This window comes from Thalia democratica, chromosome 6, assembly GCF_965202585.1.
Source record: "Thalia democratica chromosome 6, ktThaDemo2.hap1.1, whole genome shotgun sequence".
In the NCBI taxonomy this organism is placed as follows: Eukaryota; Metazoa; Chordata; class Thaliacea; order Salpida; family Salpidae; genus Thalia; species Thalia democratica.
Genome location: NC_139170.1, coordinates 34,389,786 through 34,406,229, shown reverse-complemented (window position 1 = coordinate 34,406,229; position 16,444 = coordinate 34,389,786). Strand labels below are relative to the sequence as shown.

The 16,444-nt window shown below is 25.8% G+C and overlaps 1 protein-coding gene across 1 annotated transcript; it reads left to right on the top strand.

The window, feature by feature from the left end:
- Window positions 1-1,076: 1,076 nt before the first annotated feature.
- On the top strand, window positions 1,077-14,985 carry LOC145837800 (U2 small nuclear ribonucleoprotein A'-like). The gene is made up of 8 exons (XM_082945250.1): window positions 1,077-1,199; window positions 5,480-5,627; window positions 7,350-7,514; window positions 8,031-8,094; window positions 8,612-8,694; window positions 13,388-13,463; window positions 13,716-13,812; window positions 14,842-14,985. Exons 1-8 carry the CDS (start codon window positions 1,118-1,120, stop codon window positions 14,886-14,888), a joined length of 762 nt encoding a protein of 253 aa, XP_082801376.1. The 5' UTR covers window positions 1,077-1,117; the 3' UTR covers window positions 14,889-14,985.
- The last annotated feature ends 1,459 nt before the right edge of the window (window positions 14,986-16,444 follow it).

Genomic DNA, 16,444 nt, shown 5'->3' with positions numbered 1-16,444 from the left:
TGTTCCTAATATTATTTAGGAAACTCTTTTGTAAGAATTTTAAAATAAGAAAAAATAAATAGTTTAATTCATTTTTGTATTTTGTTTAATAATTTTAATAATTTAACTTGTCTTTGTATTTAAGAAAATGAAAATATGATAAAAAATATCTAAGTTATTCCACGTGTTTAATATTGCAGATTTATGATTTATAACTGTTTTTTTAAATAAAATGTCTGAAAAAAGAACTTCCAGGTTGTCAATCAAGTCAAAACTTGAAATAATTGAAGAGTTATTAAAGCCTAAACCTCCAAGTAAAAGAAGCCTAGCAAGAAGGTATGATGTAACTGAGGGATCAATAAGATATATTTGGAGCAAAAGAAAGATCATAAAAGACAGTGCCTTTCAGATGTCGGATACCATGATAAATAGCGTTTCAAGGACAGTAAAACCACCGTATGCAGACCTAGAGGATAAATTATACAGTTGGATTGAAACACAAAGGTTTGCAAAAATTCCTATATCTTCTTCATTAGTCATTTCAAAAGCAAAAGCTTTAGCTGACCAACATTTATATACTGATTTTAAAGCATCATGGTGCTGGTACAATAAGTTTAGAAAAAGGAAAGGGTTAATGCAAAAAACACTTGATGAAGAAGGAGAAGTAGACAAAGATAATCCTAGTACGCTAGATGCCTTTGAAGAATTCTCTGAAAGTATTTTAAAGGAAGTTGAAGCAGCAAACAGTGAAGTTGATTCCACAAACATGACTAGAATTTCAAAGGATCATCTTGAAACTGGTGAAGAATATTTTTCAGAGCAAGAAGAAGAATTTGAATTCGAAGGTTTTAAACCAATGTTAATGAAGACCATCAGTTTCAATGCACAGTTGTGTTCTTCCAAAGCTGTAACTGGTGCTGGTGAGCATTACAAAGAATTAAAGGCAACATGCGAAAAATTTCAAAGCTTGCTGTGCAAAGCAAGTGTTACAGAAGAAGAATTTAAACTAAAAAATAAAAAAAAACTAAAAAATGTAAAATAAAGTTACATATATATACATTTTATTGATTTTTAAATTATTGTAAAATTATTGCAACAGCAAATTTTATGTTTAAACAGTTTTAGTTAAAGTAAAATCATGGTAAAGTTGACAGCGGATCTCATCAACAATTCCATCAACCATCTCAATACAGTTAGGGAAAGAGAACTGCTGCTCAGAGGTATAAATATTTGTTAAAATATTAGTCCAGTAACATCAAAACTTTAAAAAAAAAAAAAATTAACATTGGCACTTATTTAAAAGCTGAGTATATACTATAAGATACATTAGAAAAAAAAACTAAATCAATTAATTTTAAGATATAACCAGTTATGTAAAAAAAATTGATATAATCTTATGAAATCAAAAATATTTGAAGGACAATTTTCTTTAAATTTTAAAAAATTCACTAAAAATCTATCTCTTCCTTCTTTTTTAAAGCAATTACTTAAAGTTTTTTATAAATATTCTTTTAAATAATACAAACAACTTGTAAAAAGTGAATTATTGAAAAAGTTATAAAAAATGTTTTGATCAATTTTGATTAAAAAAATTATTGGAATAAAGCAAAAATTTTTTATCCTTCATAGTTGAAGAAAAACATTTTTTTGCTTTCTTCAAAATTAAAATCTATAAAAAAAATCTGTTTCCGACAAGTTGTCCAAAATTTGTTTAAGATTACTCTGAGAAAGTTTCAAAACAATTGCTTAAAAATGAAGGAGGATATAGATTCTAATTAAAATAATTATTTTGATTTTTATATTTATACCTCCCATTAAGAACTTTATGAACTCTCTAACTTTGATTGCTTAGTCTCAAAAGTTACTTCAAATTTTAATAAACAGTAAAAAAGTAACTAGTAGATTGATTAATTATTTAAAAAAAATAGAATTTCCAAAAAAAAAAGTGATTTTGCTTCCCCTTATGCCCTTAATTAATACTTTTTTATTCTACTAAAATTGAGTTGTAGTTTATGCAGTAATTAACCGCTTAAAAACCAATGTTATATTTTGTAAATTATAAATAATGGCATTAATAAATTATAAGTCAGATTTTAAGCAGTTTGTTTGTACATCAGTAAGTTTAAAGATTATGTATAAACCTCTTTTAGGTAATATATACTGTTGAGTATAGCATATTTTATCTGAATACTTAATTCAAATAGTTAAAATTGAAACATATATGTTTTTATATCTCAACTATTTATATGTTTATAAGGTTAAAACAAAAGAGTTATTGAAAATTATTTTACAAATTGTTTATTTTTCTACAGAAGAAAAAAACTAGAAGGTTCTAAAATTTTAATAAAGTATACAAAAAGTCATAAATTAGTTAATACTTAATGTTATTACTTTTGCAAGTTAATGCATTACATTTTATTCTGGAATTTGTATTATCATCAATATCTTTTAGTAAAAATTTAAATTAAGTTCAATTAATAGATTCAAATAATTAGTATTTATGTACTTTTGCTACAATTTTGCACTTTTTTTTCAAAATGCTTTTGCAAATATATTACTTATGACGTATTTTTGTATACGATATAAATCATAGTTTTTTAATATTTTGTCTACTTTTATATTTTTCTTTAAAGTTTTATTTTAATGCTTTCTGGAAGTTTTTACAAAACTTTCAAATTCGAACTAGTTGTTAAGACATCAAACCTACAAGTCTTTTCATAATTTTGGTGTGTTCAAATCGAACAGTATAATTTAAATTTTGTTTCTTTTTTTTAAGTAAAAACTTTTTATACTGGAAATAATTTTGTTTTAGAATGTTAACAAACTGTTTTATTAAAAAAATACTTAAATTAAAGCATATCAGAAGTATATTATTGTTAAGTTTTAACTTTTTGTAAATTACATTGAATGAAATAAAACTCAATTAAGTTATTGTTTAAAATATAAGTTTCCCCTTACTTTGTTCTAAAGTTTAAGCACAATTGATCAAAAAGTATTTATGCTATAGTGTTCAAAATGCAGCAAAAAGTTTATTTTAGTTAACTATTCAATAGTTTAAACAATAATATTATACATGGATGTTTATAGTTGTATACTGTTGATCACAGACAGCTAATATTTAAAAATGATAACTCATATATAATTATTGTTACTTTAACTGCCAAAAGTTCTACTTCCATGAATTATTATGGTCATAGGGGTGAAGTCCAACATTTTTTTTAGTAAAATTAACTTTAGAGTTTTAAGAATGTAAAAGGTAATCACTTTTTAAAGTTATTCTTAATTTTTGTGACAAAAACTAAGCTACCATACCTTTTAAAAAATTCAAAGTAGTCTTTTAGTTATAAGGGAAAAAAAAAGAAGTCAATAGGTTCTATATATAAGGCTTAAAATAAAACGCAAAAAAGACTATTTCACTAAAAATCTATCTTCTACATTTTTTGAGCAATTGTTCTAAAAATTTCTCATTCTAGTTATTAATAAAATTTGAACAATTTATAGATAAGGATTTAAATTTTTATTATTTGTTTTATTAAAAAGATATAACCTTTATTTTTTTAATTTTGGTAAAATATATTTTTTTGTTTTAATCCATCTCCTACAAGTTGTTCGTAATATTGAAAAAAAAATTTTATAAAGATTAAATGTAAGTTGGTTTAAAATTTAAGGAGATAAATTTCTTTAAGTTTTTAAAATACCAAGAAAACTAGCAATGTATTTTTTTCATCTTATACATTTTGTTGTTTTTTTTACCAAACTAATTACATCTCAAAAGTTAATCGTTTTTTTTTTGTTTTATAAAAAGTATCTTATAGTACATATATTATCAAACTTTGAAGTCACAGCCAATGTTAATTTATAAAAAATGCTGGAATTATGTTCTTAAATAAAATCTTGATATATGATCAGTCAGTTTTTATATGATTAAAAATTTTCACTTAACATGAAGTTAAAGTTATTTCTGTTAAAAGTTTTTCATACAAACTTATGAACCACAGTTTTTTATTGCAATTTTTTTTGGAATTATAAAAAATACTCAAGTCTATTCCAATTTAATTAATTTAGTTCAAGTTTTAGGAAATGTTCTTTTTAAAATTACTAACAACTTGTAAGAGACAAATAGTTGATAAAATACTGTTTTAGTTTAATAAACAATAAAAAATTTGTTTGTTTTTAGAAAAAAAATATTAAACAATCTGTTTCCTACAAGTTATTCATAAATGAAGTCTGAGAGAGCTTAAACAAGTTTTTTTTAAATTATAGGAGCTAGATTTTATTGAAATAATCATAAAGAAAACATTGAATAAGCAATACACAAATGTAACAAAACTACACTAATTTAATGAATAGAGCATAAAATTAACCAATTAAAGTTCAACAATGTAAACAATTTAGTGGGATAGACTTAAGATGTAAATTTCTTCTAAATTTTTAAGATAAAAATCATTATGAGCCCTTGATAGTGTTTTTGAGTTAACCACATCATAATTTACAAAGTATTTCAAATTATTAATCAAATGTTGACCAATCGCTAGACTACTATTTATTTTCTGTAGTTTATTAACTTCATTTTCCTTGGTAGATACTCTAGTCTTGTTAAAAAAAACTCTTTTGGTCACTACAGAAAAACTTAAAGTTTATGGTCACTTAGAACAGTTTTTACTAAAAGAGTTGTTCTACAAGTTGTTAATATTTTTTCAAAAGAAGACTGAGAGAGCTTAACAAGTCTTATACTTCAAAATTTATAGAAGGTGGTAGATTTTATCAAAATAGTAGTTTTTTTTTGCCTAAGAAATTTATGAAACCCCTAAGTTTTTGGTGACTTGAAAGTTAAAAAATTGCCAAAAATGATTGGTAGCTTAGTTATTAATGAAAAGATAAGAATGATTCAAAAAAGGTGAATAACCTTTTACAATGGCCTTAAATACTAAATAGTAAAAGTTACGCTCTTTTTATTCACTGGTTAGAATAAAATATTGAAAAAAAATTCAAAACTTTTTTCCTAAGGTGTTAGCAGGGTTGCCACTTTACCTGGAAAAACCTGAAACTTTAAATAATTTTTACATGTTAAATAGAAAAATTTTGATTTGACACAAAAAATATACCATTAAAAAATATTTAAAAACATATTTAAAGTAGCTCTACAGTATCTTTTCATTGTTTTCATACTAATTAACACAGTTTTTTTTTCCTTAAATTAAGTTATAATAAAAGTAGACCCAAAAACAAGTGAATACTCTAAAAACTCGGAAGAAATTTTAAAAACCTGGAGAAAACTTGCCAAAAGTCAGTGGCAACCCTGTGTTTCAAATAAATTTGTAGTTTAGTTTGATTTAAAAATAATGAATGATAAAAAAAACTTAATTTACAAAAAATTCGAACCTGATAAAATAAATTATATTTGTATTACAACCTAAAGCTAAAATTAGTACATAGATAAATCTCTATGTATTAATGTATTGTAGTGATCAAGTGAACCATTTTAGTTATGTAATAACAGGCTACCAAATACCGATGATTGAGAACTTGGGAGCTACGTTTGACATGTACGATGCCATCGATCTCAGTGACAATCACATCAGGAAATTGGACGGCTTTCCCATGCTGCCCAGGCTGTCCACACTGTACTTAAACAACAACAAGATTTGGTAGATTTATATTTGTGATTGAAGTTTTTATAAGTATGTTAATTAAGGGTTACATGACAATTCAAATTCGGACAACTCAAATTCCGACAATTCAAATTCTTAAAAAATTATAAAAAAGACTATATCTCAATAAGCAATTTAAACTTAAAAAAAAATACATATTTAGATCCTATTAATATCTTTAAGACATTTTTTCTTTTTTATTAAATCTAAAATACTTTTCAAGATATTTTAAAATTACTGAAAGTAACTATACTTTTTACTTTTTTTTAACCATATTTTAAAAAACATTTAGTGTCTTGCATAAAGAAAAAAAATGGCTTGTATATATTAATATACCCTACATATGTATTTTTTATATTTATCAAATATACACTACTTTTTTATTTATGGCTGTTTTAATTTATTTTAAAAAATTTGAATTGTCCGAATTTGAATTGTCGTGCACCCAAATTTAGATGTAAACCTATCAAATAATTTCTATTAAAGTTTTTGATTGTTTGTACTTGTTTTAATTTGTGGTTAATATGTTTTTTCAATTTAAAATAATTGGACTTTTTGCTAAATAGAGTTTTTATTTAAAATACTGTATTATTATGCTATACTGTTTTATAGTTTGGACTCATATTGTAGATATAAAACTTAAAAAAAACTTACACTTAATTGATTGTTTAGAAAGTAGTTATTTTGAAATACATCATTTACCAAAATTATATATATTATGTATTTGATTACGGTATAACTTAAGAATCTTATTCTAACCATGTTTGCACTTTAATATTTAACTTTTTTACTTGTTACATTTAAATTATAGAAGTTATACATGCTTCGTTTAATGATGATCCATATATGATAATCAAATAATTAATAGTTTTTATAAGAAAGTTTTTCTCAAGCATCTTTTTAAACTTTCCGTATTACATATTTTTTTAAATTTCGCCTAGTGAAAAGACTAGTGTACTACTTTTTATAGTATTTTTTTTTATTGTATTATGTTTAAAAAATTACGCATAAGAATTTAGTTAGCGGACATAGTTTTTGTTGTTTTTTGAATTAAGTTATCTTTCAGTTTTTTTTTTTGCTTACAAATAAAAGATAATATGCTGAACCAAATTTTTATAGTGTTTTCTGATAGAGTATATGTTAGCCAAGTTATATCATTCGACATAATAAATGTTTAAACAAGTTAAAACTAATTACCTACTGAGAAGAAGCTTTTAGTTTTTTCCATACGCGGTGCACGCACAGTCTTTTGAACAATTAACAACCCCAGATTTTTCATTGAATCTAGTATTTTAAAAAATTGTTTTATAGTAGGTTTGGTCAACATACGGCTCACTTAAAAACTTATTTTTTTTACAAATTTTATCAAAATACGAGAATAATTTAAGTTAATGTTTTTCGATATACTAAATAAAACACTAAATTTTTAGATTACTTGGATTTTTATATTGTTATTGTTTAATAATTTAATAATGTTTGTGTCAATACTAAAAAATGTTATTGTATTTGAAAAGTTTTGTCATGGCACTAAACTTTATTTTAAGATTTATGCTGAAATTCTTATTTAAAAAATTATTATTAAAAACATTACTTACGTTTCAGTCCATTATTAGTAGTATTAAAAATATTATGCTTTGTATTCGAGCAACATTGTGGGTTCGAGGAATTGTGAGTCTTAACACAAACGTTGTAGTTGAAAACATTATTTTTTAACAACAGCCGGTTGGACAACAGCATAGCAACGAACATCGCCAACCTGAAGAGCTTGTACCTGACCAATTGTGACGTCAGAGAGCTCGCCGACATCGAGGTGCTGACCCGGATGAAAAAGTTGGAGTACCTCAGCTTCATGAGGAACCCCATCGCCAACAAGCCCAATTACAGGTTGGTGTTTTAAAAAAATTATTTAATTGAGTGTAATATTTTTTTTTTTAATGTTCTGTGTTTGATTAGATACCATAATTTTTGTTATACTAATAACTGATATAAAGTTTTTTTTTTGGAATTAGTTAGATAGTATTAGTCAGTGTTATTTTATTTTAAAATTAAACATATCTATTTTACGAAATAGGTTAAAAACTAATAATTAATATTAAATTTGAAAAATATACTAATTACAACTTTACCATAATTTTTGTTATACTAATAACTGATATAAAGTTTTTTTTTGGAATTAGTTAGATAGTATTAGTCAGTGTTATTTTATTTTAAAATTAAACATATCTATTTTACGAAATAGGTTAAAAACTAATAATTAATATTAAATTTGAAAAATATACTAATTACAACTTTATATAAACATTGTACTATTCACTTTACAAATACAGTAACTTGCCATTGTTTAATGAAATAAGATTAATTAGAAAAAACCATCAAAAATGACTTATTTATTGTTTTCAGGTTGTACGTGATTCACAAGCTGCCCCAGGTCAGAGTTCTTGATTTCCAACGCATCAAACAGAAGGTTGGTTTTATTTTTAGCTTTGTATAAAATATAAAATGTTTACAGTAAAAGTTTGATCAAGTGGGAGTGATATAAGGTTAAATAAAATACAATCACTGTCATTACTGTTTTTTGAAATTTTATTATTTGAGCATACTTGAACTATATTTTTCTATCTGGGATAGTGACATTTAGAAAGCTAAAGTTTTCTAAAATTATGTTTTTTAGGCTAGGTTTTAATAACTTTTTATAAACTAAAACTCAAAATATAAGTATGCTGTTGTGAACATTTTGATTTTTTTTCTAATAATTGTTATATTACAAAAATATGGGGTTTTTTGAACAAATTAAGTTTTTATTATTTATTTAAAATGTAAATCTAAAAGTTATATACATCATTACTGTACAAACTAACAAAAAAATTAACCCTGTAAGCTTAATTAAGCTTAAATTTCAAACCTATAATTTAAACCCCCTTTCAAGTTATTACACGTGTACAATTATTTTGTGAACATATTAACAAGTTTAAGTATGATAGGAGCGCATACGTGCCAAGGAATTTTTCGGATCGCAAATGGGAATGAAAGTCATTCAGCAGGTGACCAACAGGCAGGCCAAAACGTGAGTTCACTTCATATAAAATGTATGAGTGGTTTGTCTCTCTCGATAGCGGTTCAAACTTTGTTAGAACAGATACTATGCTATAAAGTGTAATGCCGCTATGTGAGATGTTGACTGCTGCTTGTTAGCTTTTTACAATTAAAATATTTTTAAATTTTATTATTAAATTGGTATTTTTTTGATTGGGAATATTTGTTAGATTTCTTTTTTATCTATGGAAAACATAGTTCTAATTTTTAATTTTAAATAAAAAAAACTTTCTTTCACCTTACAACTAAATGCCAGCGGTATCAAAATGGAACAGGACATTCTTATTGTAAAATATCTCAAGGTTAATAAATGTCTTGGAACAGTTTAGTCTCTTAGAATTAACATTTTGCAATTTATGCAGATGAAATCATTTCTAGTTGTTTTAGCTCAATAGCGCAGACACAGCTTCTTCTAGAGTATAAAAAAATGTTGTGTAATGTAGAAATCGAGAGTTTTAGTTTGACCTTTATTACAGTACTGCTTTTTAGATCACCACGTAGATCTTAATAAAGTCAGCTGGTTATGATGAATATGATTAAATTTGTCCTTAAACTTGAAGTTAAAAAAGACTACTACAGTTATAACATGTAGGTGTTACCTGTTATCTAGATATTTTAGCAAAAGTGTTTTATATTTTGAGGTGTTCTGAATTGTTATTGTAAGTAGACTTTTAATTGTTGTAGTGAGCTTTTTGCTAACTTATAACTATGCAAGACTTTTTTTATTAAAGAATTTTTAAAGTCAAACGAGGTAATTCCTTCTTCCATTCTCTTATTCTTTATACTGTACTTCTAGAGGGTATTAGCAGAGAACTGCGTTAGACTTATATATATACTAAAAGTGTTTTTTAGATTTAACAGTGGTCTTTAGTCAGGGAAGTTATTTAACATCACACAACTCAATCATGGATTTAATAAAAGGAAAATACTTATTTTCTTAACTAATAAATTTGTAGATTTTTTTGTTAAATAAAAGATAACTTTTTTATTTGAAACGATTTTGATAAAGACAAAAAAAGCACGAAGAACAACACACAACCAAGGGAAGATTTGAGACACTTAAAACTAAAATATTCTTACTGTTAACGTACAAGGGTAAGTAGCATTGAAATAACTTGGAAAGGAAGAAAGAAACTGTAATTATTAAAAGTTTCTAAATATTTAACAAAACATTTTTTATACAATTGTTCGCTGAGCTGTGAACGTGACTTTTTTTTTGAAAAGAGTTTCTGGAGTGAAAAGTCAACTAGACTGAGTTTAATGTTTAGAGCTCAATCTTTTCAAAATCTAACCAATTTAACTTAATTGGATGTTCCAGAGTTCTGATCACTAATACAAATTTAGTTTTGTCAGCGCTCTAGTAGCAAACAGGTGTTCTGTAATATTTTTCTTGGTATTGTTAACGAACTCTAAATTTCGATACCAAGCTCTGCCATAGTTAAGTATTTAAATTTTGGAAAAACAATTCTGGTACATTTTTAGAATCCTTAGCATCATCGCCTAAAACAAAGTTTTACTTAATAAAACATTTGTGAATACTATTAATATATAAATTAGGTCTTAATCCATGAAAATTTAATTGCAATGTAATGAAACTAACATTTCATTTTAGTATTTTAAAGCTCGTGAATAAATATGGAATTTTTTGTAATAATAAAAACAATTTTCATTATTCTCAAAACAAGCTTTTCCAAAACAAATTTTATAACTCTTAAAACAATTTTCTAAAACAATAAACAATATTGTTTACTTAAAGGAGTTACATTTGTTTCAGTGCTTATAAAACGGAATTTTACTTGCATTCTTCCAGTGCAGTAGCAGTTTCGGCAGAGCATTCGGCAAGTGTGCTTTAAGTTAAAATGCATTTTAAACACGTTAGATTTAAGAACTAATACTTTCTTGTGTGTTTAACTTTAGTTCTCGTATAGAGTGATGTAATTGTATCTTTGTGTTGTTTAGTTTATGTAAATAAAATATAAATCCTATTACCCCCCTTAATAAAATATTTGTAACGAGACAGCAAAACTATTATAACTAAAACTGCTTGATTCAAAGTAATTTCAGTTATAGCAACCCACTTTAAAACTTGGTAGTAAAACTGTTGTCAAATATCAATTATGCTCCCTTGCTGCCAATTCTGAGACTTAAATTGTTATCAACAATGCAGGTAAGACCTATTCACAGTGGGCTGAAAACGGGGATCAAGCGGCCATTGACATAAAACTTTCATAAGAAGCACTATAATACTATTTAAAGTTACACTTAGTGTTACAATAAGAATAATATTTGTTTTTATTTAAAAAATAGTTAAAATTTTATTTTTTAATGAAACTTTAAAGAAAGAAACTTAGAAAAAAGAAAATTATAATTGGCTACCTCAAGAGAGTCACATTTACTTCCATTTTAGTTTAAATATGAATGAATTTTCAATATCAAGCCGAGTGAAACTAAACTCTAAATACAGTTTATTTTTAATTTAAGGCTGATCTTTGTATATCAAAGTTTGTATTATTAATAACGTTACATTTGTACTAGTTTATCAAAAGAAAAAAACCGTAAACATTTTGAACAATAAAAACATTTATTCGTTGCAAAACAGTGCAAAAAACAAAATAATCTAGCCTGTGATTAAAAAAGAGCTAAATTTACTAGAAAATATAAGTCAAACAGTAAGTTCTTAAAACTTCTTTGAAATTAAGTTTCTCAAATAAATAAAACACTCTATTCAGTAACACAAAGCATATGTAACAACGTTTCTCATTCTGAATTGCATGATGAAATTTTTTCATTTAGCTGCAAACAACTTCGCGCAGTATGTCCGACTTCTTTACAATAAGTGCAATTTAGTCTGTCTAAAGTGTTGTTAACATCGTAGTCACTCTTGTCCCATAATCGATTTAAACAGTCTGTTAAATTTTCATACTGAGAAGTTTTCCTTGAAAAGCATTCTGTACTGTCTTAGAAACTTGTTGTTAGCTTCCAATCCACTTTCGGTGTAATTTAGCAAACCTCTACCGTTGTTTTGCTCAATTAGTTCAGCACTATGTGCAAGAACAGTATGCACAGTTGGAGTAAAGCGAATCCATTTAACCGACATGACCAGCATCATTGTTTTTTGAAATAAAACTGAGTATTTCTCTACATTAATCTTTCTGTTAGAATTTATAGGCCATAAAATAATGGAAACATACATAATAATTTTGTTAATGTTTTCTTTTAAAATAACATCAGAAATATGCTTCGTCAGTAGAGTCCTATTATTGGTGTTTAGCAAAGTTTTGACTACGTTACCTGTTGTAGAAGTTCCACCATGGCCTGTGGGATACGGTTTTTCAAGAGAACTTTTAATTTGCTAAAATAGTAAAAAAAAAACTATTTTAATAATTAAAACATATACTAAGCTACCATGTTTTGACCAATACTAACTGTTCTCATCATTGTTGGAGCTTAAATGATCTGTAAACAAAAGTAAGTGAATCTATACACATTAAGAACCTTTTAGAACATACAAAATGGTCTTTTTTGTCACAGTGAAAAACCAGGGATAGGATATTATATCAATTTTTTTAACAGAAATATCGCTTGTCAAAACCTAAAAAGATAGTTATATTCCACATGATAGGTTTGTCTGTAAATTTGTATATAGATTACTTGTCATTTTTACTAAATTATTTATAAAAAAAATTATGTTGGTTCTACGGTGGCGAATTGAGAAAATTAACCCTGAAGAATACCCTAAGTTGCCAGAAAATCATCAATGAATTTTCGGCGAGAATAGAAGATTTTTTAAATGAGAAATAATATACTTATACATTTAAATATTCAAAGAATTTTGACTTTTTTCAATTAAAATTAAACCAAAGAAATGAAAAAACTTAAAAAAAAAATTTTGTATAAAAGCTTATAAGGCGTTTTTTAACAGTAGATGTAGACCTTAATTTTGACAAAAATTTAAGCATATTTCGAGGCTTTTTTAAACTTGAAAAAAGCAAACTTTGGCTACATTTAGGCTTACATAACTTTTAGTATACTTTAAGCAGAACAGAAACAAACCCAGTTTTTAAAAGACGAAACCCCGCTCTAAACAATTAAATAAAAATCTTGCTTTAACTGTCTTATCGCGAAAATAGTCAATGGCCACTTGCCAGCCCACTGTGTATTGTTAGGTATCCAACAAAGTCAAAAACTGATAAAGTAATAAAGTGGAACAGCTGCTAAAAAAATATAGAAAATATTTAGCTTATTTTACACACCACACAGGAGCAGATGTGTCATTACACCACAATTTCAGAACCAAATGTTTTCTTTCAAGCAATTTGTCTACAACTAGAGATTATGAAATTTATGCTTTTTGCACTTGGCTAGCTCGACAAGGCTAATCGCATGGCGATCAAAGTGGAAAAAGGCAAATCATTTAGTTCAGCTAGGTTTACTAAATCTCAAATTATGGCTACTGTGGACAGGATTATGTATACTAGCAAAAACTTAGTTGCCACAATATTTTAAGCATAATTTACTCGTTTATTCAAGGATTTATGTTCAATGTATACTAAAATAGAAAATCTGGTTTGGAGCTACAAGACATTAAGCAAACAATGTATTTCTTTTGAAATATGTCTTACACAATTTTAGTTTTCGAAAATATTACCAGTTTAATACAACAGGTTCGTACCAGGAGCTCCAATCGATTCTGAATTTGGACCAGACGGAAGGTCAACTGCTGACAGGGAAGCAATCAAGGTTTGAGCAAAATTTTCAGTAATAAATTATGCAATTTATATAATTTTTAGTAATATTTTTGTTTAATATATAATCAACTTTGTTACAATAGAAAATTAATTCAAGTATTAAAATAATAAGAGTAAAAAAAATTGAGGCTACTCCTAAACAGGAGATAATTCTTATAATGTTTATTATCTGTTATGTTTATCTTTTTTTTAATATTTATTCCTGATATAATTTTTAAATGTAATATTTGTTTACAATCAACAGAAAGCAATCATGGAGGCGAAAACATTGGAGGAAGTTGAAAGATTGAGCCAGATGCTGCAAAGTGGGCAGATACCAGGACAAGAGCAAAAACCCGCAGGTTTGTTGTTAAGGCCATAGGGGTGGTCCACTTTGTTTTTTACAACTTGATCTTATTTTGTAGAATTTAATCTGAGCTATCAGACACTTTTAACCGCTTAAAAAAACTCAAAGTAACTTTTGAGATATAAGCGATCAAAGAAAGGGCGTTCAATAGGTTCCTTATGGAAGGCGAAAACTAAAAATGCGAAAAAAGACTATTTCACTAAAAATCTATCTCCTCCTTCATTTTTTGAGTAATCTTTCTCAAATTTTTACAGAATGTGTATCATTAAACTTTAAAGAGATCTATTGTAGGATTTTTTTTAATTTTGAGTAAAAAAAAAATTATTGTCAAAAAACTACCCTTTTTTTAGTTTTTTGTGGATAAAATTTTTATTTTTCAAAATTTCAAAAAGTCCAACATTCAGATTCTTCAAAATATTAAAAGGCACATTTCCTGAAAATTTGAAGTCTCTAAGTCAAAAAATGAAGGAAGCGATAGGTTTTTAGTGAATTTTTAAATTTCCGAGAAAATTGACCCCGAAAAATTTGCGGTCCATACGTTTATATCGGAGACTTTTTACAAAAAATAAAATATCTCAAAAGTTAAATTATATTTTTGAATTCTATAAAAACAGGCTTGTAGTTTGTATTTAAAGCTTTCATATAAAAGCCAAAGTTATTTTTTGTAAAAAAAAAAGTCGGACCCCTCCCCCCCCCCCTATGGCCTTAAATGTTTAAGTAAGCACAATAATGAATTAAAATACGGTGTCAACTTTTTCAAGTGTTTTTAACTTAAAAATAATTACAAGAACATATAACATTTTGTGTCAATAGATATGTTAAAACTATTAAAATTTTACTTTTCCTTAATGTTTTATGATAACTGTATACCTCTCATTGTTGTAAAGTTTTGTTTTTGTAAATCTAAAAGGAAAACAATTGAAGGAAAACTTTTTGTTTCATTTTAAAAACGGTTATTGAATTAATTATATATTAGTTTTTTTTTAAATTTGAATATTTTTATATTTATAAAAAATTGAAACAGTTGAAAAGAAAGATCATGAGAACGATGTTGAAATGGAAGAAGAATAGAAAAGTTCATTATTTCGAAAATATTCCACTTTTTATTAGATAATTGTATATATTTAATGTAGGCTTTATTGATTGTGAATAAACCAAATAGAATGTCCTTTTTTGTCTTTGTAATTTCATTATAGTTTTTTTTTTAATTATGTAAACGACAGTTTTTTTTTTGTACATTTTAAAAGATTTCTGGATATTTTAAGTTTTTATAATACAAAGCAAACTTTAAATACAAGTTTTTGTAGTTATAAATGATACATTTTAGTCCACATAATATTACAATTTCAAATTTTATTTGAGTTTTAACAATGTTTTAATTATTGAACAACAATAAATGGTTTTGATATATTAATTTAATAATAAAAGTCTAAAAAATGCTCAACAGATTTGTTGTAAAATGAAAATTATCTTATTATATCAATTAGATATGGTTTTGAATAATTTTTTTTACTAAAAAAAAGGAAACAAAAAAACTTATAAAACATTTATTTCTATTTAGTAAAGATATTTAAATCTATAAAACGTATGTTCAATCAATTTAAGTTAAGTTTAAAATGAGCTAAAACGTTATGTTTGATACCTATAAAATTCCATACTCCACATACTTAAGAATTGTATTATTTAGCTTAATATAAAACATGTAATTTGTTGACATAATATTTTGTTTGTAGACACAAAAATGCTAGACAATAGCTTGTGATATAAAACTGTTTATAAGGTTTATACTTGGTCATTAAATTAAAAAGTTAATTAAGAAAGTTATCTTTACTGGAAAATACCCAGTAGTTGTAAGTGAGTTTTGTTAAACAGGTCAGTTATTTTTCAGTTTTGCTTTGTTAGAAAATTATTGATTATATACTATTTACCTTTTGCTTGACGTAATTTTAGTTTTAAATAAAGCTAAGAGAAAACAAAGCTAAAATTCTCATAGTACAGTGCTTAAAGTTAAACTAGTTTAATGTGTCATTTTGGTAGGTAAGTAAAGAATTAGCGATCTTATTGTCAAAAAAGCTTGAGTTTCATCAAGACAGTTGTTGAACTGGTTTAGTTAGAAGTAATCGGGTTAGAAGCGATCAGGTTAGAAATTATCAGGTTATAAATGATAGTAAACCAGCAAAAACTTTCACTCAAGGTTAAGAACATGTTTTTTATTTTATGTGGTTTCTTAATGATTTTGCCTTAGACAGCTATGTTAATCCATAAGTGTTAAAGTACCATTAACAAACATTTTTTTAAATCATAATCGGGTTTATGTGAAGCTAATGTTGATTATAAAAAACAAACACGCAAATTAGCTTTGTTGAGTGTTTTATTAGTTGTTTATAAAATTTGCATATTTTAGTTTGATTTTCTTTATTTTAAAATTTTCTCAGTTCAGTGTATAGTAATTTTCTCATGGTTCTAATATGTTGATTGGTTTTGATGTAAAATGATAAAAGTCGGCAGCACGACTCAATCTTTACCAGGATTTCAAATAACTTGTTCTGCAATTTTCAACAAAACCAATATTCATCACCCCCATCTAAATATTGGCTTGTTTACCTGTTTAACAACTCTGTTAAACA

Excerpts from the sequence above, each read along its gene's own strand:
- LOC145837800 (XM_082945250.1), top strand. The coding sequence starts at position 1,118 with ATGGTAAAGTTGACAGCGGATCTCATCAACAATTCCATCAACCATCTC. Across the intron at positions 8,095-8,611 it reads TCCAACGCATCAAACAGAAG|GAGCGCATACGTGCCAAGGA; the intron begins GTTGGTTTTATT and ends TAAGTATGATAG. Across the intron at positions 13,813-14,841 it reads ACAAGAGCAAAAACCCGCAG|TTGAAAAGAAAGATCATGAG; the intron begins GTTTGTTGTTAA and ends AAATTGAAACAG.